General features: G+C 33.4%; 1 protein-coding gene across 14 annotated transcripts in view; it reads left to right on the top strand.

Annotated features, from left to right (window-relative positions):
- The window catches only part of LOC129951746 (septin-7), a 191103-nt gene that overhangs the window by 101218 nt on the left and 63030 nt on the right, over window positions 1-26855 (top strand). For 11 of the 14 annotated variants that reach the window (XR_008782220.1, XR_008782221.1, XM_056064060.1 and 8 more), the window contains exons 2-3: window positions 641-1269; window positions 21174-21380. The exons of 1 other annotated variant lie outside the window; for it this stretch is intronic. Coding sequence is in view for 11 of the 13 variants with exons in the window: in XM_056064060.1 (XP_055920035.1) it covers window positions 718-1269; window positions 21174-21380 (759 nt within the window). In the remaining 2 variants the exon portion in view is untranslated. The remainder of the gene's footprint in view (window positions 1-640; window positions 1270-21173; window positions 21381-26855) is intronic. 2 more of the 14 variants (XM_056064061.1, XM_056064065.1) reach the window with 2 other exon arrangements.

The following is a 26855-nucleotide window of genomic DNA, read 5'->3' as shown; positions in this document are numbered from 1 at the left end:
TTAAAAGTGTGCTCTAGCTTCTGATATTTTTATAAGTTTTTTTTTTATTACAAATTACAACAAAAAATTCTCATAATTATCATCATCATCATCAAGTTGGTCATTTAACAGTTGTTATTTTTGTTTGTTCTCGGTTGGTTGTCTGTTTCATATCCGTTTATTAATAATCGCTGCCCCCTAGTGCCCCATAAAAATGATGAACATACAAAATAAAAAGCGCAGTAACATAAATTTCCAAATTAAATCATCCTCATATTCGAAAAGCTAGAACAAGTCGCGTAATAGACTACGACGACAACGACGACGCTGAGTGTATCTATTTCTATATGGCAATGCTGTGAAGCGTTCTCTTTCCCTTTCTCCATTTACAATTGTCACAGTTGACATAAACGATCGCGAATGAATACAAAACAACGATGAATCCCAATTAAATGGACATTTGAACCAGATTTTGAACGGTTCTGTGCTTCCCCATTTCAAAATCAATCTTTTTTTGAAGTGCGACACATCAATTTATAAACGAGGAAGTATTCCTACCATCGCTCTCTTTCTCTTCGTTTTCCAAAAAGGGGGAAGGGATAAAAATGTCAAACGTCATTTTTTCCTAACCCAATTTTTTTTTCTTCTTCATCATTTTCAGGAATTTAATATGAAATAAATAAATACAATTAAAAAAAAAGCAACAGTGAAATAAAAATAAAAAAAAACTATGTTAAAATGAGTACAACAGCATCAGCAAATACAACTCCTGCATCAAATGGTGGCAACCCTGGCACCAATGACAACAACAACACCTCCACCAACAACAGCACATCAAGTCTATCAAACATCAATTCAAACACGAACAACGGTATTGGAGGAGGATCATCAGGTGGCGGTGATGGTGGTCCAATGAATCCTCAAACCATAAAATCTTCATCATCTTCATCTGTTCCACCACAATCAGCAACAACAAACTCAACAACATCACTTCCATCAAAATCCATAGGACCACCACCCATTCCACCAACCAAACCGATTCTCTCCTCCCCCGGTGCTTATAAACACAATTATGTTAATTCGACAAATATTAATCTCAGTAGTTCAGGTACCCTAACGGCTGGCATACATAGCGTGAATAAAGCCCATTTGCCGCCGAGCAGTGAGAAGCCGGCGATTGCAGCTCGCCCCATACCGCCGCCAACATTGCCCAAATATTCGTCGAGTTTTGGTAAAATCGATCGGGAGCGTAATGATTTTGCCAAATTGGATCGAGCTGAAAGGGAAAAGGTATGAATTTTCTTCATTCTTTTGTTCTTGTTTATATTTCATTGTTTTTTTAAATTTTTGTTCTTGTTTTGTTCGTCACTCTTGTAAATTTTTATAACTACAAAAATTTAAACAAAAGTTTTAAAATTAAATTGGTTGGAATGGTTCTGTTGAAATGTATGTTGCAAAATTGTTTAAAATTTATTGATTGTTTGATTTTATTGGATTGGTTAAAATTTCATTTGAATAGTTATTTTACGGTATTTTTGAATGTTTTTTAACCTTTTTTAAGGAACTTAACCAAGTTTATTACTATATATATAGTTCGATATTATATGAAATATTTCTTAACATGAAAACGCTCAACTTTCATTTCCGAATATTCAAAAGAACAATTTCAAAAATTGGGCATTTTAACAAATTTTGTTAAAGGGGATAACCTTACCCAAAAATCATCCATGCAAAATGTCAACCGTGACGTTTGCCGTGTGGCACGTGAGGCCGTCCTCCTGGAACCACATGTCGTCTAAGTTTATATGTTTCAATTTGGGCCTTAAGAAATTAGTTATCATCGTTATTTAGCGCTCGATGTTAACGGTGACCGCCTTACTAATGTCGTTTTTAAAAAAGTACGGACCAATTACGCCGACGGCCTAAAATCCACACCAATCGGTAACTTTTTGAAGATGCATTATCACCTGGTGAACCTCGCTTGGGTTAGTGTCGTGCCATATAAGGCAATTTTGCTTCTTACCACAGCCATTCATCCAAAAATGCGCCTCGTCACTAAAGATTTTTCGTCACTGATTATTTTACCGCCAAAATTGGAGTCCTCTTCCAAACGATTAACAATCACCGAAAAAACAGTTCTGCTGTTCACTTTCATAGACCGCGGCTATTTTCTTAGTCGATCTTGCGTTCCTTGAACGTCCTGGTGATGACTGATTGTTTACTGAACTAGTCGTCTCAAATTTGGCCACCAGACGTTAAAGAGTCGACTGTGAAAAGCCACCACGCCTACTGTAAAATTGGCGCAATACGCGCAACGTTTGCCTTAAGCAATACTGATTTCTAGAATAAAGTTTTATCACTTAAACATGTTCAAAAGATGTGGCAGATGTGACCAAAACAAAATGGCCGCCACGGGGCGCCAAAATCTACCAGTGGTGCTTTAAAAATCCATTCATAGACAATTTAAACCCATTTAAAAAAGATAGCCTGGAGTCTAAAAATAAACATGGCAGAACCGCCTCTACAAGCTATTTTTTTTATAGGTTTAAGTGAAATTGTACTAGAATTGTAGTAGAATACAACATTAACCTGTTTCTAACTAAACTGAGCTCCCAAATTCTCTAAAAGCAGTCTTGTCTCTAGCCTAGATGAGACTTCAGTTCAAATCGACTCGGGTTTTAAATTTGACTATGAATATGCCCCAATAATTTTATCGCGTGGACTTAAATGTGTTCATTATTTTTCTATTTTATTTGCACTTCGAATGAACGTGAATACAGACCCAGCTTATTTATCTCTTAAGAGTGTCACAATCCAGAAACTTCGAGTTATTGCTTTTTAATAAACAACGCAGTTTTAAAAATTTGGACTAAAACATTGTCTATGTTAAAAAATAAATGTAGAAGATTTATTGTAAACGCTGGAAATTTGACTGATTTCCGGAATTCTGTTTAGAAGAAAATTTCTCCATAACTTTATTTGAAAAATTGGGAAAAATAGTATGAAATGTGTATTTAAAATTGATGTCAGCTAAAAAAACTGATAAGTGACTTCTGCGCTGTGTTTAAAAAGGCACTATCTACAAATTTTATTCATTCCGGCTATGATTCTGGACGATGGAATAATGGAAATAAGAAATTTCGATAAGTTGGAAAGTATTTTCCTCGTATTGATGACTTTTGAAAAAGATCAATATCCAACAAAATAGTGACCATAAAATTGTTGTATTTTAAGTTGAAAGGGCAAGTCTCTTTTTAAGCCTTTAAGAGCAAATCCAAACTAAAGAAATAGAAAAAGTTTCGTATGTTAATTCTTTAACTTAAAAAATGGTCAAACAAAAATGTGGAAACATGCACACATTCAAAAAAATACAAAATATCAGGTTTAAATTTTTCTTAAAAAAAAAGTTTTTTTAAATAAAATATGTTTTCCTTTCGATCGAAATGCCGGGTTACGAGGTGTTGCCACTTAAATTAGAATTGGGTTCAATCCCTGCCTATGCCATCTACAGTTTTTCACGAGTACTGCCTCTTTCGCCTGTCATAGAGCGCGTTAGTTATTCTGTGTGGCCAATCTTTTTTCGAACTCGTACTCCGGTGAGAGTCCTAAGAGATCTTAACATACGCAAATCCGCTGGTACGGAGGGTAACTACGCTATTTTCCTGAAGAGATGTTCTTCAACGCTGGCAAAACCACTGCGTAAGCTTTTTCATCTGCCCTACTCCTCAGATCTCGTTCCGAGTTGATGGAAAACCGCATTTGTCCAGCCTATTCCCAAAAAAATGCGAATCTTCCTTACCCTCTAATTACCGACCGATTGCAATTACTTCCCTTCTTTCGAAGATCATGGAAACGCTGATTAATAATCAGCTCAAAAAATATCTCAAAGATCGAAAACTTCGTAATAAACGACAGTACGGCTTTCGTAGCAATAGGTCCACTGGTGATCTCATGGTTCATCTCACCGAACAGTGGAGTAAATCTTTACATCGCTTTGGAGAAAGTAAGAATATTGCACTTGATATTTCAAAAGCATTTGATAGGGTTTATCATAAGGTTCTCGTATCGAAAATGCTAGTTTTAGGTTTTCATGAATCGTTGGATTACTAATTACCTTTCGAAACGTTCCATACAAGTTGTATTGGATGGATTTAAGTCTAAAAACCACAAAATAAATGCTGGCGTGCCCCAGGGCTCCGTTTTATCTCCAACACTCTTTCTTATTTTTATTAATGATCTTCTGTCTGCAACTTCTAATCCAATACATTGTTTCGCTGACGATAGTACTCTTATGTTTTCATATTCGTATTCAGACTCACGACCCTCTTCCTCGGAAGTGGAAGGGAATCGATAAAATATGATAAGCTCATTAAATTCCGACCTAAACAGCATTGTACAATGGGGAATAAAAAATTCGCGTGTAATTAATACCATTATCCATAGATGGCACTTGCATCGAGGAGACTGAACATCTCGATATTCTCGATACGTGTTTCACCAACCACCTTTTGTGGAACGATCATATTCGCGATGTCGCAAAGTGTTTAGGTTTTCTAAGGCGATGCAAAATGTTTTTCTCCCCCTCTGATCTGGCTGTTATCTACAAGACTTATATGCATTCGTCCAAAGCTTGAGTATAACTCCCGTATCTGGGCTGGAGCTCCTGCAACTTACTTAAGCCTCTTGGACAGTATTGAACGTAGAGCATTCAGATTGATTGGTGATATTACGATCATAAGACCATTTGCGTCGCTTGAACATTAACAAAATGTTTCTTGTCTCACCCTCTTTTACCATTATTTTAATAGTTTGTGCTCTAGAAAAATAGCCAGTTCATTTCTCCCCTTAAACAATTCAACCGTAATACTCACGCTTCTAGGAATGATCGTCAATATACTATCGATCCCAACTTCGGTCGTTCTGTCAAGTACAGAGATTCGTTCCTTAGCCGCACTACGCGATTGTAGAATGCATTGCCACACTCTGTCTTTCCCAGTCATTGTCATTGCAAAAGTCAGGAATTCAAAACGAATGTACACTGACACCTCCTTTCAACCCCCCTCTCCTCTCTTAGTGCTCACACTGTGTCTACATAGTAAGTGTGTGCGCTTATTACACAAAAAAAAATACTCGAACAAATGAATGGTTGAGAGTTATAAGTCACTAGGCCCTAGTTCTCAACGGACTGTTGCACCACCTAATTTATTTATTTTATAGTATACCTATACCATTTCATATTTTCGTTAGACTTTTTGGATGTCTTTCGGGATGTTGAAATATAATTCGTATTTGATGTTTTTAAGTCAAATATTCATACAAAAAAAAACGATGTGCCACAAGGTTCAGTTTTGTCTCCAACTTCTTCTAAGTTAACAATCTTTTCTTCAGACGTGAAACTTCAACGAAAACGTAGGACAACATTTGCTCGTAAAACTCATCAACACTTGTAATGTAGTTTATCTCAAAAGCCTTGCAAAATGTTCTAGTTCCTTTTATGAAAAGTATTCTCAAACCAGTTGTGTTTCTTCCTGGAAAGAATTTAACCTTATTACTCATGTTTCTAGAATTTAGTTTATTTTGCACCGATCTTCGGTGTAAGGTTAAACGCAAACGCTCATTTATTAGCTTCACAATACTTATGTTTAAGATTTCCTGGCCTTGTTATTCGACAACGTTCCACATTCAAAAAATTAAATGAATGAGTATCCGAAACACCTAATACTTTTTTATATTTCTTACACTTATTTATGTAAACAAAATTCAAAACATTTCAACAATTCTTTCAATAGTCATTTATTTGGAGACATATAATTTAAATAATTTCGGACTATCTTCAGTCAGGCCTATCACGAATTCTATTATAATCGGAAACTTTTACGAATGCCAAAAAGTTGTATCACAGAATTCGTTCGTAATACAAAATTGTAGGTGATTTTCCACTACAAACTTATTTGGTAATAGTTTTTTCGGAATTCGCAAAAGTTTCCGATTACGATGAGAATTTGTGATAGGGAAATATCCATCCAAATATTGAATGGATATTTTACAATTCACCACACAGTTCTATCCTGAGTTAATATTTGAATTAAGTTAAAAATCTTTTTATTTTGTTAAAATTATTTTTTTATAATAACCAATCCGACAAACAATCAATAAAATTTGCTTTTTAGAAATTTAGAAAATTGTTAAATTTCACTTGTTGTTAATTATAAATTTATTTAATAAATATTAAAATATAAATATATTTAGAATTTAGAAATTGTATTTCTTCGTTTTTTGCATTTTGTTCGTTCGAGTTCTTGTTACATAAATAGTTAAAAGTTTATCTTATAATCAAAAATGGTCGTTGGTAAACTGGCTAAACATAACGCCAGAGCCACACCGTTTTAACTTTAAAAAATGGGGACACTTTTGTAAAAAGGAATTTTAATTCTTTAAGTTTTGGAATGCAAGTTAAAATTGTTACTATACCTTTATATTTTGCATCTCTTACAACGTTCTTAAAATATTATATTTATTTTTTAAATAAGTACTCGTAAATACGAGTATGTATGGAATACGCTTTTGTAAATTGTTTAAAAACGAAAAGAGTTCTATTTCTGTTTTGTTCTTGTTCTGTTTTTGTATTTTTGTATAGAGTTTATTTTCAATTTTTTAAATTGAAAAATTCCAATTTTTATCTGTAAATATCTTTAGAAACCTACTTTTTTCAATAATAAATACTCCCATGTACTCATTTTTAAAATGAAAATCAGAAAAAATCATGTGTCGATACTTCAAAAACACATAACTATATGTACAAGTTGAACAGAATTCACACATTCGATATATTGGTAAGTATACACCAGTATCACTAACTGGCATATATAACTTATTGCACTCTAAAATTGACTTTTGATGACTTCAGTATTGATCAATTTTACAATCATACATTCTGCAGAAAGATACATTTTTAGTAAAGTACTGTGAAAAAAAATGTTTTTTTTTGATAACTTGAAAATGATAAAATTTGTGAAGGAAAACTTTTTTGAACTATTAAGTCACTATCTAAATAAGCAACCATTTCAGGAAATCTAAAGAGTATTACTGAAAAAGTTCTTGGAAATTGTAATATAAGGCTTTCCAATAAGAGGTTTCATAATAATATGTACACAAAAAAAAAACAGAACATTTTTTAAAATGAAATCAATGGAAACTTATTTCATTTTAAAGAAAAAGGTGTGCCATTGACCATTAAATAATATTAATGTATTAGCCAAATGAAAAGCCATGAAATTGTATACGACCAGTTTGCACATATTCGTCTGTATGTCTCCGATAAGTCAAGGAATTCCATCTTAAAAGACTTGAATCAATTATGGGCAATTATTCAGGCATTTTCTCTTACGGTTCTCTAAAAAAAAGTTCGAAAGCCTGCGTTCACAAGATCTCGGTGGCTAATTGTAACCAATCAGGAAATTTGTATTACAGCATTTTTTTAGTGAATTTTTGCATTTTCAATGCGTTGTTAAATCTTGTATCGTTCTAACCTATTAAATGTCAAAGGATGACAGTTCCAAAAGCGACTACTAGCCAAATCTTAGTTCATACTAATTGAAACCTGTTATTGAAAAACTATATGTTAACAACATTGACAAATTACAATAAACAGAAATGAATTAGATGCAGTTTTCGAGATATCGATCAAAAGTGTTACTTTCTTAAAATGGCTGCTATCAATTTGTATCTTTTTTGGAAGAACATTTTCAGTAATTCTCTCAAATCTCTCTTTAAAAGTAAATTTTGATTAAAAAATTGAAGCAAACTTAAGCTAAAAACACAGGTTAACCGTCGTATTTAGTTCTCTACAAATTTTTGGAGAGTAAAATAACTGATCCCAAGAAAGCATGGATGTGATGCGAGTAGAACAAGGATATTTTAGAAAGTGTCGCCAAATACAAACTTAAATTGAATAAAATCCTAAATCCATGAAAATAATGCTTTACGTGATTAATTTCTCTCCACTTCAATCATCATCGCTTTTCGATTTCTTTTAAAGATTCTCTCCATTTTTTTTTGTAGAATTCACACAATAGCAAAAGACAAATCACTAAACTGCTTATAAAAATGAAATTGTCTATGTCCTTCCATAAGACATACAATCGAATGACTAAAAAAAGTCTACAGCATAATTTTGGATACATTTAAGATTTCTAAAAACTTGAGTAAATCCAAAAATTACCAAAAACCTTGCTGCATTCAGTATTTAAAAACAAATAAACGCTGCTAACCTCAAATGTCGTAATTTCTGTTAAAACAGTGAAGCCTTTTTTCAAATATGGTCCTTACTTTTCCGCGAGTCAAAAACCGTACCGAAAAACATTAAAAGTAAAGGCTTAAAAAAAGACTTGCAGACACTTAAAATTCCCAAAACTTGAGTAAACCGAAAAATTACCAAAAATCATGCTGCATCCAGTATTTAAAAAAAATAAACATTGCTTACCTCAAATTTCGTGATTTCTGTTAAAACAGTTAAAGCTTTTTTCAAACATTGTCCTAACTTTTCCGTGAGTCAAAAATCATACCGAAAAACGTTAAAAGTAAAGGCTTAAAAAGAGTTTTAGAGACATTCAAAATTCCCAAAAACTTAAGTAAACCCAAAAGTTACCAAAAATCATGCTGCATCTAAAATTAAAAAAAAATAAACGTTACTAATCCCAAATTTCGTAATTTCTGTTAAAATAGTTTAGACTTTTTTCAAATGTTGTCTTAACTTTTCCGTGAGTCAAAAACCGTACCGAAAATCATTAAATTAAAGGCTTAAAAAGAGTTTTGGAGACATTAAAGACTTCCAAAAACTTGTGCAAGCTTGTGTAAATCCAAAAATTACAAAAAAATCATGCTCCACCCAGTATTTTAAAAAATAAACGTTGCTAACCACAAATTTCGTAATTTCTGTTAAAACAGTGAAGGCTTTTTTCAAATATGGTCCTAACTTTACCGTGAGTCAAAAATCATACCAAAAAATATTTAAGTAAAGGCTGAAATATAGTTTTGGAGACTTTTAAAATTTGCAAAACTGTAGTGAACCCAAAAATCATGCTGCATCCACTATTTAAAAACAAATAAACGATGCTAACCTCAAATTTCGTAATTTCTGTTAAAACACTTAAGGCTTTTTTTCAAATATTGTCCTAACTTTTCCGTGAGTCAAAAATCATAACGAAAAACATTAAAAGTAAAGGCTTAAAAAGAGTTTTAGAGACATTTAAAATTCACAAAAAACTTGTAAACCCAAAATTTACCAAAAATCATGCTGCATCTAAAATTAAAAAAAAATAAACGTTACTAATCCCAAATTCTGTTAAAATAGTTAAGACTTTTTTCAAATGTTGTCTTAACTTTTCCGTGAGTCAAAAACCGTACCGACAATCATTAAATTAAAGGCTTAAAAAGAGTTTTGGAGACTTTAAAGACTTCCAAAAACTTGTGCAAGCTTGTGTAAACCCAAAAATTACAAAAAAATCATGCTCCACCCAGTATTTTAAAAAATAAACGTTGCTAACCTCAAATTTCGTAATTTCGGTTAAAAGTTTAAGGATTTTTTTCAATTATACCGAAAAACATTAAAGTAAAGTCTTAAAAAGAGTTTTACAAATCTTATTTGCACATCACTGTATGTTCAGTGAATCGTTTTGCTGGATTTGTAACAAATTTCACTCCTCATTGGTGTTCCCAATCCCGATTCCTATAAACGTATGCATCATCTCCATACTATATTCTGCAACTACTGGACTTATTCATCCGTAATATTGTTCTCTCCTCTTCATTCATATGTACATACCCATTTTATAGGTATAAAAATTTGTTACATTTGCCCATCCGTAACCGTTACCATCATCATCATCGTTCTATATACATATAAATTTATAGAGGAATAGGGAGGGTATAATCTACTTTTACCTACAATTTCTCTCCACTTCAATCGTCATCGCTTTTCGAGTTCGTTGAATAAATAAGTGGTAATTTCCATTTCTATTTAATACTTTCGTACTTTTCTGCATTTACAATATTCTTCCTTTAAGAGTTTTTGTTTTTTTATTTTTAATTTTTAGTTAAAATTACATTTGCATCAAAAAATACTTTTAATTACCATTTTGAAATATAACTTCCTTCTCTTCTTCTTTTAGCACATTTAAGTGAATTCCATTCTATCCAAACTATAAAATTTTACCTATCTCGTATTATATAGATGACAACCTTTATGTTCATATCTCTACCAGGAAGGATGGCTTTTTTTTCTGCAGAGAGACAGAAAGACCGTCGTCTCCTCTTTTATTTTGTCGGAGGTCTTTGGTCGTCCGTCGTTGTTCGTTGTAAAAATAAATAAAGGAAATTGTAAAAAAGGATGAAAATGTGCAATTTGTCAAAGCTTTAGTGTGTCCTTTGGAGCAGAGATGATAGTGTTGTGGGCGTGTGTCCTTATTTTTGTACAGAGAATGTTTTTTGCTAAAGTTCTTTTTTTAAAGCATACTTATGGGCGCAAAAAGGAAGAGCACAAGGATATTTATTTAAAGCGAGAAGTTTTGTAATCCCATCATAGGAAGGAGAAGAAGAAGAAGAGGATTGTACACTTATCGTTCTCATAGAAACTTCCTTTGTTGATATAAAATACGATAGAACTAGAACTAAGAATCTATGCCGATGAACCTTTTGGAGAGCTTCGGTATTTTCTTTCACTTTTTTTCCAAACTTTTTTTTTATAGGCAGAAATTGTTTATTGATTAATTTAAGATTATACTTTAGGTCAGGTCAACATGGAAGTATATTATTTTCATATTAGGGCACAAAAAAAGGGATTTTCAAGCTTTTAGGAATTAGTTTTCTTTGTTGTGTAGTCTTTGACATAATGGTGTCATTAGAGTCACATTTTATCTATGAGTGAGTACCAACAGAATGCAATGTCAAAAAAAAATCTATAAAAAACTAAGACGACAAATTAGAGTTATTTTCAAAAAGTTATAGAGGGTTGATTTGTCGTCCTTTCTTTTTACAAGAAAAGGGGTTTTTAAAAGTAGAATGCGTTTGCAAAACATCAAAGAACAGAAAAAAGAAGTTATCAATTCTTGGAATATCGAATTGACAGTCTTAATTTGTTTTCTGATATTTTGTTATGTTCAAAATTTCGCATCAAAAGAATCTAATACAGTTTTATATTCTTAGCAAATTTCCTTCAAAACGTGTAATTCTGTTGGATGGCTATAGTTTGACAGATGGAATGACATTTTGAAGTTTAGGTGTTTCGTTCAATGTGTCACTAAAATAGTCAAGATTCTCGTTTTATTCTGGAACTTACAGGAAAACAAAATCCATTGAAGTCAGGCATAGTAGGAATTTGTAATAAAAGTTGGTTGTATGTTTTATAGTGTTTCAAATAAAATGAAAATCTGACGTTTAACAAGTGCTTACTTTCAAATTTCCATAAAAAGCCATAATTGTTTTTGTTTTCGAAGAAAAGTTCTAAAAATGTCTAAGATCCAATAAAGTTTAAATTATTTTAATTAAAATTTAACTATGAATGGTTTGACAGATGAAATGACTTCTTATGCTTAAAAAGTTCTTTGTTGGACATGTCAATTTAAATTCCAAAGAAGTATTTTATCGGAGCAAGAAACCTTGTTTTAATTTCTGAATAGTTTTAATAAAGCAGAACTTTGACAGCTGAAATAACATATTGACGTTTTAAGAGTTCTGAACAAAAATACATAAAATTATGTTTTTTCCAAGTGGTATATATTTTTTTATAGTTCACGGGCACTGAAGGGGTTATTAATACCCTTAACATGTTTAAAGTTTAAACACAGTGTGAGCTTTAGGAAAATAGGGAGGGATGAAAGAGAAGACGCCGATATACAATTGTCTTAATGTTTTGAATGTTAAAATAATAGGAAAAAACAGAGTTGGGTAAAGCATTCCACATTCTCGATGTGCGGTTAAAAAAAGAATCTCTATACTGGACAGTACTTAGAAGTACGAGTATTACGGCTGAATTTTTTGAGGGGGGGGAATAAAACTGGCTAATTCGACAGAACATTGTTTGTTTTGGTTATAGTTCTATCGCCTATCATTTTAAAGCTCTTTTTTGTATCCTATATAAAAGGCTCAATCTTGTTTTAGGGGCTCCTGCCCGAATATGCGAGTTATTTTAAAGTTTTGAACGAATGAAGGCTTTGTAAACTACCGCCAGATCAGAAGGGGTGAACAGTTTCTTCCAAGCATTTTTGGCAATATCGAATATGTGATCATTCAATAAGTGGTGATCTGTGCTAAACATACCGAGTACTGAAAGTTAATTAGTTTCCTGGATGCAAGTGCCACTCTTGGATAGCGGCATCGAGGGTGTTTTACGCTTTAACGACAGGAGACAGCATTTAGTTTTTGAAGCAGTAAATTCTACCCGGTTTATAAGTCCCTACTGGACAATGTTGTCGAGATCAGAATTTAATGAGCTTATCATACGCTGCTGTTGAATTTCCACATCTGAAATTGTAACAAACAAATATACTTTTGGCAAAAAAGCAAATAACTAATCAAATAAACTGAAAAAAAAACATTTGTCGTCTTGAAAATTTTACGAACAAAAATTATTTTATCATCAACAAATTTTTTGCCACGAGGAATAATGTCATTTTTTTTTAATAAAAAAATAAAAACCTTAAAGAAAATACTGAAAGTTGATAAAAACTGTTCGACTCAAATATTTTTCAAAAATTTGAGACATTGGCTTAATGTTATTTTATCTTTTAAAAAATATTGTTGTCAACATTCTGTAAAATTTTGAGAAAAATCGAATAGACAGTTTTCTTACAAAATACTAAAAACCTAAAATCAACAAAAGTTGGTACAAATTTACGTTTGATTCAAATATCTTTTCAAAAATTAAAAATATTGGCTTATTTTATCTCACAGAAAACATTGTTTTCGACATTCAGTACTTTTTTTGGGTAAAAATCCAACAGTCTGTTTTTTTCATAAAAAAAAATCTAAGCAAATTTGGTAAAAATTGGTGTTCGGTTTTTGATATCTCGTGAACATTAGAAGATATTGACTTCAAATTTATTTCATTCATTTAATTTGTATTTGTTTATAAAGGGTGATTTTTTAAAAGCTACAGAAAAGGTTTTCAAAAGAAAACATAAAATTCAGACAAATTCATGAAATCATTATTTGAATCGATTTTACGGTCCATATAATTAAATGTTTGAAGATTATATCCTACAAATATTGACCTTGACTGTGTCTCAAATAGTCCATCCGCTTATTCCAATTTTGGCATACTCTTTCCAACATTTCTCAGGAATAAATACTTCAATGTTGACAGTTGATTTTCGACTTGTCGGTATTGACATGAGCTTTAACCACACACAAAATATTCTAAATGCGTTTAATCTCACGATCTAGGCGGCCAATTGACCGGTCCCGAACGTGAAAAAAATGTTCACCGAACTCGCCTCTCAATAAGTACAATAAACGTGCTGTGTGGGATGTGGCTACGTTTGTTGAAACCACATGTCATTCAAGTCCAGCTCTTGCATTTTGGCAAACAAAAGTAAAATGACCAAAAAATGGAAGAAGCGCGATGAACTTCCTTAACGGAGCTCTCATTTTGATAATAAAATTCAATAATTTGCAAGCGTTGTTCGTTTGTAAGACCATTCATGGTTAATTATAGACCAAACTGAAGATGCTTGACAGTGAAACAAAACACGAAACGGTCGTCAGCTGTTTAAACCAATGTCGATAAAATGGTTAACATTTTTTAAGAAATTCTACTAAAATTGGTAAAAATTGGTTTTCGACTAAAAGTCTCGTTAACTAAATGGTGATTTTTTAAGAGCTTGAGAACTTAAAAAAAAAAACGCATAAAATTTGCAAAAACTCATCGATTCTTTATTTGAAACGTTAGATTGGTCAATGACATTTACTTTTTGAAGATAATTTCATTTAAATGTTGACCGCGGCTGCGTCTTAGGTGGTCCATTCGGAAAGTCCAATTTGGGTAACTTTTTCGAGCATTTCGGCCGGAATAGCCCGAATTTCTTCGGAAATGTTGTCTTCCAAAGCTGGAATAGTTGCTGGCTTATTTGTGTAGATTTTAGACTTGACGTAGCCCCACAAAAAATAGTCTAAAGGCGTCAAATCGCATGATCTTGGTGGCCAACTTACCGGTCCATTCCTTGAGATGAATTGTTCTCCGAAGTTTTCCCTCAAAATGGCCATAGAATCGCTAGCTGTGTGGCATGTAGCGCCATCTTGTTGAAACCACATGTCAACCAAGTTCAGTTCTTCAATTTTTGGCAACAAAAAGTTTGTTAGCATTGAACGATAGCGATCGACATTCACCGTAACGTTGCGTCCAACAGCATCTTTGAAAAAATACGGTCCAATGATTCCACCAGCGTACAAACCACACCAAACAGTGCATTTTTCGGGATGCATGGGCAGTTCTTGAACGGCTTCTGGTTGCTCTTCACTCCAAATGCGGCAATTTTGCTTATTTACGTAGCCATTCAACCAGAAATGAGCCTCATCGCTGAACAAAACTTGTCGATAAAAAAGCGGATTTTCTGCCAACTTTTCTAGGGCCCATTCACTGAAAATTCGACGTTGTAGCAGATCGTTCGGCTTCAGTTCTTGCACGAGCTGTATTTTATACGGTTTTACACCAAGATCTTTGCGTAAAATCTTCCATGTGGTCGAATAACACAAACCCAATTGCTGCGAACGGCGACGAATCGACATTTCACGGTCTTCAGCAACACTCTCAGAAACAGACGCAATATTCTCTTCTGTACGCACTGTACGCATTCGTGTGGTTGGTTTAATGTCCAATAAAGTAAACTGAGTGCGAAACTTGGTCACAATCGCATTAATTGTTTGCTCACTTGATCGATTATGTAGACCATAAATCGGACGTAAAGCGCGAAACACATTTCGAACCGAACACTGATTTTGGTAATAAAATTCAATGATTTGCAAGTGTTCCTCGTTAATAAGTCTATTCATGATGAAATGTCAAAGCATACTGAGCATCTTTCTCTTTGACACCATGTCTGAAATCCCGCGTGATCTGTCAAATACTAATGCATGAAAATCCTAACCTCAAAAAAATCACCCTTTAAAATAGATTTTTAAATTAAACTATTTCATCATAATATGCAAAATATTGTTGGTAATGGAAAACGTATAATTTAGTTTTGTAACACATCTCGTTTATGCCAATTATTCGATCTCCTTTCATGTTAAATAGAATGTTGAAATCATGGACTTTCTGAATTATGAATAGACCCAATTTGGATATATGCAACAAATATTGTGAGGTCCATTTTTCTCTCCATCCTTCATCCTTTTTCCACTCACTTCATTTTCTTTTTTTTCGACAACAATTGATTTGAATTTATTTTATCACATTGATATTGATTCTGAATGACAAAACATCCTGTTCGACATCCATATCTAAACAAAACTACCTTCCACCCTTTCTCACTCTAAGCTCGTAGGTACATAAATTCAATTTGAAAAACTAATCACGTTCATGGATGACGACGACCACGACGACGATGTAAGAGATAAAAGCCAGAAAAATAAAAATAAAATACAACTATTTTATTCCAAGCGTTTTGTCGATGCGATAATTTAATTGAAAATTCTCCAAGCGACACATACCGACCCGATGTGGGGTGGCAGTGGTGGAGGAGGGTGTCAGAGTAATGGTGGCGTCTCTGTCAGTCGTCTAATAAAAAGCCGATAAAACAACAACTTTTATTCAACTCCAGCCTCAGCCTCTCGCGCTTAATGTCATTATTTTCAGCTCAAACAATAAAATAAATTCATGCGATGGTCGAGATAACGTTGATAGCGTTCGGTCGTCGGTTGGTCGGGTGCTGTGCTGGTTTTGTTGGCACCATCGACCGCCACCGACCGACCGACAGGACCGATGCCACTGGTTTGGAGCAGTTACAACATTAAAGCAAACGCATTCCGATACGTTTTTAAATATGCAGTTAGTGCTCAATTAACTAATTAAGCTATAACTGCACATACTATGTTCATATCTAATGAATAATTCCACACCAACTAACTGTTTTTCAATTAGTATTTTTGTCGTTCATCTTTGCCAAATGTCAGAATGCTGCTTGCCAATATGTCAGTCAATTCATCACCATCTGCTTCCTTCTGCAGGTTCAGGAATTGATTTCAGGATCACATATGGAACACTGCAGATGATGGAACAGAATATTGGTCGTCCTTTCTTTCTTTCTACCCAAGATTCAATTAGTCAAAGCCGTAATCTCAAGTAGCTGATGCTGCAATTGCAGTCAAACAGAATTTTCAAAAAAACAATTTAAAGGAAGCTGGTGCCAATATTCTAAATGAGGTCGATGGGCGAATAATAAATCCTCATTTTCAAGAGTTGAAGATGTAAACACTCTTGATGATTAAAGGGTTAGTTGGTTGCACTTCCTTGATTCTGATGCGGTACGTTCGGTGGTGGTGCTGATGCTGTTGCTGGATGATGCTGCTACTGCTTCTGCTACTGGTGATGGTATGGATCTGGATGGATGGATGATGCAGATGGTTGGGCTTGAATTATGTCGAATGTGTGGTAAGGCAAATGCAGAGGATTGTGTGCACACTTGAGGCAATGAGTTGCTGGTGGTTGATTTATGGGGAGAGTTGATATATATTTTTTTTATAAATGGCCAATAAGTATATACTTTTTGGAAAAAAACGCAGAACGCTCGTCAAATATGGCAAACAAAAAAATATACAACACCAACATATACAAACTCGGAATGAATTAAAAAGATTAACTGGTTCTCTTTATACAAAAGGGATGCTGAACGCTTTATAAAATACCCTCGCTCTTAATAGGGGTGCAATACTACTTCAAAACTCGGACAAGAGGCTTCTTTTTGTTGAAATTCTATAAAACTCAATTAGTGGGGAAGTGTGTTAGTTGAAAACATTATTATTGTGATTAATAGCGTTAAAAATTGAGAGTATGAGAAATATTTAAGCTGTTGCATATTTTTAAGAGTTTTTTTTGTTGGTTTTGTAATGTTTTCGAAAGCAATTGAAAAAACTGAAGTGTGAAAATATTAAAGGCTCTCCAAAAAACCCAAAAACTTTTTCTTTTTTTTTTAAATTTGTAGGTGAAAATTAAAAGTTGAAATTGAATTTGGGAAAAGTTTCGATTTATTAGAAGTTATGGTTTTTCAAATTTAAAAGTTAAATAGGAATTTGACCTACATAGCCCCTGAACATCTTTACTAAACTTTTAAGCGTGGTCTCAACTTTATTTTATTTTTTTAGTCTTTAGAATATGATTATGTGTATTAATTTTGTCCTTAAAAAGTGATAGTTGTGTATTTTAAAATCAATTGTGTCATTTTATCGAAAGATACAAAAAGTCAACATTCTACCGTAGCTAGTAGAAGCTCTTTTAACCTAGAAACCTTATCATATATTCTTAGCTGTTGCTGTTAAAATCTATGGTTCGACTTAAATATGTTTATAATATTAAAAAAATAGGAAAGTCAGTTTTTTTGTTTGTTTGTTTGTTTGTCCGTCCTTTACGTCGCAACGAAACAGTATTATGACATGATTTTTTGTGTGGAGGTAGCTGCGAGGCTTGAGAGTGTTTGAAGCTACTTTTCACCTCGGTAAAATATCTCATTCACAACTTATTCGAATTATACTAATATTCAAAAATAAGAATGAAGTTTTTTTTGTTTGTTTGTTTGTCCGTCCTTTACGTCGCAACGGAACAGTATTATGACATAATTTTTTGTGTGAAGATAGTTGCGAGGCTTGAGAGTGTTTGAAGCTACTTTTTACCTCGGTAAAATATTTCATTTACAACTCATTCGAATTAGACACTCAATGTTTTGTATTTTTGTTAAATACTAATAAGTAGCATATCATTAGGTGCTGCTTGCTATCATCGTTGCTTACCGCGAGGCGTTTCTTTAAAAAGCAAAGAACTTGTCAACTGACATGGTCAAGTTTTTTTTAACTCGCTTCAACTTTCCGATGTACCTTCACTTAAGCTGTAATTAAAATAAGGGCGCCAGTAATAAATACTTATGAGACATTTAGATGTTCCTAGTGCTAATATCATAAGTGGCAGCGGGCCTCATACAAAAAAGTTAAAATGTTAATATTCCTCGAATCTCAATAATTCCTAGAAATTAACAATTTCAATTCAAAAGGCTTCAATTCCACAATAAAGTTAGTTTCGCTAAGACAAATAATAAGGTGCAAGGTGCAAAAAACCCCTGCTTCATACCTTTAACCATATACAGAGTTACTTTCGATTACTCTTTGTTTTTTTTTTGGTTATGGAAAGCTTACCATTTAAATTTTACCACGCGGCCAAAGCTTTGTGTTACAGGTAGTACTTCAAACTCTCAGTCCCTTTTAAAAACTATTTCGGAGATAAATCAGCTGGGAAAATCACTCTTGCTCATTCCAATAGAAGAAAGCTTGATTTTCATACTTACTCTGAAAATATGGCTTAAAACTTAATCAGGCTGTTTTTTGTGATAGGTATTAAACTTTTGAGATTGTGAAGGTTGTGATGGATCAAAGTTAATTTTACCGATATTATATCTTGTCATCTTTGTAAACAAATCTTCGAAATCCATAAAACATTCTATTTAAAAGCACAGACAAAACTTTTTTAAAAAAGGAATTACCCACCCTTAAATACTAATTTAAAAAGCTGTAATTTTAACAAAATTACTAATTCACATAACTTTACCTAAAAACTTAGTGGGGAGTGGGGTCCTTCTTACTTAGTAGGAGTAGAGGTAGTTTTCTAAATTACTTTAAATTAAAAACAGACTAAAATGAAAGCCAAAATCTTGGTCTTCTATTACTTGAAATTAACACAGTCGATTCTCCCTAAGTCGTATTTTCTGTGAAAACCAGAAATTGTTCGAGTAATTGAGTTTTGGAAAAATTGGAGTTATAAAACGGCAATTTTTTTGAAATATTTATTTGGTAAAAACTAAATATGTGCATATAAGGATTTAAAAAAAAGCTTCTTGACTCTACTTAGAGAGAGAGTCGACTGTACTTTTTCTTTAACCTACATTCGAACTATAATTTTATCAAAAAATAATTAAAATAATTACCGTGGTTCATTTTCTAAGTCGAATACTGAAAACTAGACGATTTTGTCTTCTCCTTTATCAAGAACTTGAAAAATGTCAAATCTGGTTTTTGTTTTATTTTTTAATTTATATAAACTTTGGCCAAGATGATTGAAAGTTCGGCAAAAAAACTATCAAGATATTATAAAAATATCTCGGTCGAAATATATCGACGGAAAATTAAATTTCCACTAATCACAATTATTTCAGAAATTGGTCAATAAATTAACTCGATTATACAATAATATTCAGCGTTATGTTTTCAATGCATAACAAATATAGAAATTACAAATTTTTGAAATCTATATTTTCTGATAATAATATACAAAATATTTAATTTGCAGTTGTTTTGTTTTTTTTTTTTTTGAAAAAATTCCTTGTGCATCAAATTAAATTCTTCAACTTTCAAAATAATAATATTTTCCTTAACGAATATCCGTTTTTGATAACGCACTTTCCATTGATATCTTTACTTAAAGGTTCAATGAATCGACCTTTTTTTTGAAGCTCATTTAAGACACACAATTTCTTCCAATACAATTTGTATCTCCAAAAAGTAAATCACCACATTTAACAATCGAAATAAAGTATTGATTTTCCAATTTCCTTATTTACATATTTACTTGTACATTTATTGAGATTTCAATTCCGATTTATCATCAACAAAATAATTTCAGTCCCAATTCACCCCAAAAAATTCTAACCACAATCATCAAAAGAAAAATCCATTGACAAACTATACCTAAATAAATAATCTTTATTCAATACGATACGAGTATTTGAACTCAAGAACTGATTATCGTCATTGTCGTTCGTCTATAAAAAATCGACTCAACAGCAGAGTTGCCACGTCTTGAAAAAGTTAACTCAATTTAAAAATATTTGTAGACCAAAATCGGAGTCGTCAAAGAAGCCTTAGCGCAATTCTAAAGTCTTAACCTTTAATCACAATGAAGCTTAGTTTTGAATTGGATTTCTGCTATTTATAGCCAAATACTGAAAGTGTTAAAATATAGCCCATTTCCTGATGAATAAACCAATCTGGCAAGCCTGCTCAAAAATCGACACACAATCGTCACAATAAATTGTACCTAACTCTTTATCTATGCTGACCTTTTTTTCGGACTTTATTCATTTCCTATCTCTCTCCCTCTCCGAAGTCCGATAAAGTTCTACATGATGAATCGTTCTAGGAAAATAAATTCCAACACCCTCTCTAGGGCCTGAAGACCAATTCCTATGATGATGACAATGTTCTATTCTGGTTATTTGTGAAGCTGACCCAAGGATAGCCCTCAAGTCTGCTGAATATAGTAAAAAGGGAATAAACAAGAATGAGTAATTTGTGTACTCGAAAATAGAAACTGATAAATTTGAAGGCATTCAGGTGGACAGGAGGGAAAGAAGGGTCACGCCCGTCACAGAGTTTTGCTTAGTATTTTTTTTGGTTTGTTGATTTTTCTTTTGTTTAATATATTTTGTTTAGTTTTTGTAACTGATATTGGCTTTGGCTTTATTCTTTTGGCACAAATCCAACTAACATTAGGTTTACAGTGTTTTTTGTGTGCTTCCAAGTTTTTTTTTATATTTTTAACTCCCTTAATTTGAAAAATTCAAATCAAATGCTTTTGCTTTGAATTGCGCTTAATTCCAGCAACGAAAAGGTTAAATAAAAAGTTAACAAAGTCAAAAAATAAAAACAACAACTCGAAAACAAAATGCAAAAAAGAAAAACTAAATCCAGGAAATAACAATAAATAAATTCGAAGGACATTTTAAATTCAATTTGTGTATATTTTTTTTTTTGAACCAACTTCCTTCCGTTTTAATATTTTTTTGTTTGATTTTTAATTTCAATATTGATTTGAATAATTTGTGAAATTTTTGATTTGCCAAGTAACAAAAAACTAAAAAAAAACACTGAATTTTTGTTTGAAACATCATCAACATCATCAATTTATTTTGTTAAATTTTTGTATATATTTTTGTTTAAAGGAGGGAATCGGTGGCTCGTATCGTTTAGCTAGCCTGGATCGGTTGGCAAACCGACAACGAATGCTCGAGCAGAATGGCGGTATGGGTAATGTATCGCTTGAAAAGAATGGCATTAATTATGAAGCAACTAATGGACATTCTGCTACCAAACAAATTATTTCAACGAATTTACCAACAATAAATAATACAACATCAGCTACAGTTATGGTAAGCGTAACGAAAAGAGCAGAGGCGAAACCTTAAAAAAAAAAACTAAAAAAAAGTCTCCAAAAATTTTGAAAATATTTTGCGTTCTTTGTTGTCGGTGCCGTTGTTTTTTGGCCATGTTTGATGTGATTAATCGTTTCGTCTGAATATATATTTTTGAAGTGATTTACAAAACTATTTTCAAACAAAGGAATTCTAACAAAAATAGACTTAAGATAAAAAAAATCTTAGGTTGTTTACATTGCTATGACTGCTTAAAAAAATTCTACTAATGCTGGATGTTTGGTTTTTTAATATTTTATTTTGATCTTTAAAGTGTTTTGCATCCCTAAGATTTATTTTTTAAATTTTGGCAGTATTCTAAAATATTCAAAAATAGCAACAAAAATTCTTTAAATTTGTTTGTATTTATCTTGAATATAAAATTTACATTTTTCGGATGTTTTTTTTAAAGTATAAGAACATAACATGGACGACAGAATTTAATACAAATTATTAATCTTTTGACAATATTGTCCAATGTACTTTTATCAAAAAAAAAAATGCTAAACCAGATCGGATTCGAAATATCTTCTATTCCGAAAAATTTTAAAGAATGCAATCTTGTGAATATATTTTTTTTGCGATTCAATTCCTACAATTGGTTTTTTTTATCAAATTTGCAAGTTGGCCACTTTGATTTCGTCTGCTATGCCTGTTTCGCTTTTGTATCACTTTACATTTTCCGCGCTTTTTTGTTCAAAACCAAATTCTTAAAAATTAACTAACTCTTAAGTATTCTTCCTCAAATGGTCTATCCGCTTAGTCTAATTTCAGCATACTCTGTTCAATTTCGGCAGATATATCACACATACATTTTTCGTCAATCGAAGCGTGCTTGCACTATAGACCTGAGATCTAAAACCTGCCTACAAAAAGATTATTCAAGAGGCTTTAAATCGCATCATCTAAGCAGTAAATTGACCGACTCCAAACTGTTTACCGAACTCACTTCTTATTTGGTGCATGTAGCACTGTTCTGTTGAAACTTCATGCCATGCAAGATCAACATCAAGATCTTCCAATTTGCGCAATTATTTGTTATCATCGCTCGTTAATGCTTATGATACCTTTAGCATCATCGTCCATAATCCGCACCAAACAGTGACATTTTCTGGGTGAATTGGTAGCTCTTAGAGTGCTTCTGGCTGCTTTTCACTCCAAGTGCATCAGTTTTGCTTGTTCAAATATCGATTTAATCTGCAAAAATTAGCTTTGTCGCTGAATACAATTTTTGTTTAAGTTTTACTACCTGTTCTATTCTACAGGTTTCTTTCTGAGTGGACGGAAAACAGCATTTTTCCAGCAATCAATTCTCATCTAACTATTTTCCAATTACACTTACGCCCCTTCTTTCCAAGGGTACAGTAACGCAGATAAATTGTCAGCTTAAGAAATATCTTGATTGACGAAAGCTACTTTTTGGCCGACAGTATGACTTTCGTTGTAATAGATCCGCTGGTGATCTCATGTTTTATCTCATCGAACAGTGAAACGACATTATTACATCGCTTTGGAGAAAGTAAAATTATTGCACTTGACATTTCAGAGGCATTTGATAAAGTTTGGCATCAAGTTTTCTTATCAAAAATACGTGCGTTTGGTATTGATGGATCCCTTTTTTGTTAGGTTCGTAATTGTCTTTCGAACCGTTCAATTCAAGTAGTATTAGACGGGTTCAAGTCTCATATAAAGAAAATAACTGCTGGTATGCCGCAGGGCTCCGTTTTGTCTCCGGCACTCTTCCTTATTTTTATAAATGATCTTTTGTCTAAAACTTCTTACACACTTAATTGTTTCGCGGGTATTTGTTTTTCGATTCTAATCGCTGTTCTTTGAATGTGGACTACCGCCAAGGGCAGGGTATGATAAGCTCATTAAATTCTAATCTTTACAGAATGAAGAATCAAAACCGGTGTAGAAGTTAATGCTTAGAAAACTCAATGCTGTCTACTGTCACAAAAATATAACCGTCCCCCAATGCAACTATTGGAGGGTACTTGAATTGAAAAGATTAAACAGCTTGCAATCGAAGGTGTATGCATCACAAACCACTTGTTTGGGAGTGAGCACATATTCTACATCGCCAAATATGCTGATTTTCTTCGACAGTGCAAGAAGTTTTTTACCCCGTCTGATCTGGCTATAATTTACAAAGATTTTATTCGTCCAAAACTCGAGTATAATTCCAACATTTGCGCTGATGCCCCAATAACTTACTTGAGTCTTTAAGATGGATTTGAAAATAGAACTCTAGAAATGATAGGAGATCATTTTCATGCCATTCATTGTTTTATCGATATTTTCCACCAATAATGCTCTAGTGAAATAGCCACTTGTAACCGTAGTAGCCATTCTTCTATGAATGCTCGTTAGCCTACTCTTGAACCCAATTACGGATATATTGTTGAGTAAAGGATTCTTTCTTTAGTCGCACTACACGAATGTGGAATGCTTTAACGGGCTAAATATTTTACCACTCATTACAATGTACAGACATTCAAAACCAATGTGCATCGGTATCTTCCTTTTAATCCTATCCTACTTTCCAAAATGCTTGCACTGTGTCTACCATTATAAGGGTATTCATAACCCGTTTAGCGCGCGCACAATATAAAAAATCTTTGGCCAACTTTTCAAGAGCCTATTCACCAAAAATTCGACGTGGTTGTAGGTCGTTCACCCTAAAATTCTTGTACCAGCTCTGAATTTTGAACGGCTTTACACCTAAACCCTTTATCAACATTTCGCACAAAACCAACACTTACTTAAGGTGGCGCTACAGTCCTGTGTGAACTAGGGCCTCACCCAACAAACTTCTCCATCTAGCTCGGTCCCTAGCTAGATGTCTCAAGTTTCGCGCTCCAAGTTGGGTGAGGTCACCTTCCACTTGTGCGCGCCACCTGATCCGCGGTCTTCCTCTTCTGCGCTGTCGTGTGGGTGTGGATGCGAAGAGTTTCCGGGCCGGAGCATTGGATTCCATGCGCTCTACGTGACTTTTACCCTTCTGGCTAAGTCTACGTCGCTGTACAGCCCGTCGTTCCATCTTCTCCTCCACTCCCCTTCGATGCATACGAAACCGTAGATCACACGAAAAACTTTTCTCTCGAAACGACCCAAGGTGCTTTCATCCGCTTTTATCATAGTCCATGCTTCTGCACCGTATAGCACGACGGCATGATAAGGGTCTTATGTAACAACACTTTGGTCCCTCGAAAGAGGACTTTACCACTCAATAGCTATCTTAGCCCAAAAAAACAGCGGTTAGCAAGAGTTTTTTCTGCGTTTTCGCTGGTGTTGTTTCCTGCGTTTACAGCGGACCCTAGGTAAATGAAGTCTTTGACTATCTCAAAGTTACGTCTGTCGATGGTGACGTTTTGATAAAAACGTCGGTATTGTAGGTCCTTTCTTGACGACAGCATGTACTTTGTTTTTTGTTTTGCCCTCATTAACCGTTAAACCCATTTTTGCCGCCTCTGCCTCAATCCGATTATCTGATTATGATATCATCAGCACATGCTAGTAATTGGGCATACTTTTGAAAGATAGTGTGAGTTCTGCACACTGTGATGTTAAAAAATCACATGACAGCGCACACCTTGTCTAAAAACTTTTTGGCATCGAAAGTTTCTGTTAAGTTGTTTCCAACCTTTATGGAGCATCGTAAATTCTCCATGGTCATCCTGCACCATCGGACGAGTTTGGCAGGGATGCCAAAACTAGACATGGCTTTATACAGCTCGTCCCTGTAGATGCTGTCATATGCGGCCTTGAAATCGATGAAAAGATGGTGGGTGTCGATTTGGTGTTCTTGGGGTTTTTTCAGGATCTGCCGTAATGTGAATATTTGATCGACTGTGGACAAGTGCTTTTTTTAAAGTACCCGTTCGGATTCGGTTTAAAACTGTAGTTCCCCTCCATCCTTGACAACATTACTCGCACACAGGAATGTTTGAGAGTTGTAAGTCACTAGGCCCTAGTTCTCAACAGATTTTTGGACCGCCAGATTTTGTTTGTATTTATGTGTTATTCCATCAAACTCGCTGGATCTTTCGTGTTGCGTGGCTGGTTAGTGTTATAATGTTCGACAGTGTTATAATGTTTGCATCTAGCAAGTTGCATCGAACATGTTGTATCAAATTTAATGAATCAAACGTGGTGCATTGAACATTTTGCATAGAACTTCTTGCAACTAATGTGATGCATGGACATGTTTTATTAAATATTTTATATTCAATGTTCAATGTTCAATCCTCAATTCTCTATTACCGATGTTCGATGTTCTTGATCTTACTTTTGGACTTGCCAGATCCATTACATGTTGGAGTACGGGAAGCCTATTTACTTTAATTTTTTTATTATTAAGTTTTATGAGGAAAACGCCATTAGCTTTCAACTTAAGATCTTTCACTAAGCCACTTGCATTTAGTATTTTGAAAAGGTGTTTTCGCTAGGAGAGGTTTTGTTGTGGAAAGTTTAGCCAAGTTTCCTTTTAAGTCGGTAGTTCCGTAATGAATTTTTGAACTTTTAAATTTTGAGTTAACGTTTTACAATTTCTTGTCTAAATCAGAACAAAATGTCAAACTTACGCCTATCTTATGAATGTCCTAGGTTAGAAGCTTATATCTACGTTTTACTGCTGATAATAGGACAGACTTAAACTTTCGTATATGGAACCCGTAAGGCAAGAGTGAAAAGCAATAATTATATCCCAGGCTTTAATAGTGTCTTTTTCTTTGTTACACAAATCCTTAACTTCCCGATAAAAGAACGGAAGACAGTTTACATCAAACCTCAAAATCCAAAACCATATGTGTATACACGGCTATTGTTTCATTTTCTTTCTTGTATCTTTGTAATCTTAAATTTACTGTTGTGTATAAATTTTGGTATATCTGAAAACAAAAACATACAATTTATCTTAAGGATTACTTCGTTTTTCCCCAAAAAATATACCGAAACAAAAACACATAAAATTCAACCCCCTTATGTCAGCCATTTCGAAGAACCGCCAGCGACGACGAGACAAACGCGTACGTTGGAACACCAAAGACGAGGCACGTGATGTTCTTTGTCTAAACAGAGAAAAATTAATTCCAATAAATGACCCAATAAAACTTGTTAAATTGAAAACATTGTTATTTTTTAAATGAAGTCAATAAACTTAATTTTTAGTTCATGGTCCATGAGCGCATATTTAACATCAACCCTGATTGACACATAACATGTTTCAATTTTTGTTCTTAATTTGTTTTTTTGAGAAAAGATATTTTGTGACTCAGAAAAACTAAATTGATTGGTACACAATTTCTGCAAAGGATTGTAATGAATCATGTCATTTTCTCCAAACAAAACACAAAATAAGTCTACACACAACTTCTGTATAAACAGCTCCCAAAGACACAAGACACTCTGCACAAGTTTAGAGATGTAAAG

Source organism: Eupeodes corollae, chromosome 3 (assembly GCF_945859685.1).
Source record: "Eupeodes corollae chromosome 3, idEupCoro1.1, whole genome shotgun sequence".
In the NCBI taxonomy this organism is placed as follows: Eukaryota; Metazoa; Arthropoda; class Insecta; order Diptera; family Syrphidae; genus Eupeodes; species Eupeodes corollae.
Note: the sequence above shows the minus strand (reverse complement) of the source record. Positions and strands in the feature narration are given on the sequence as shown.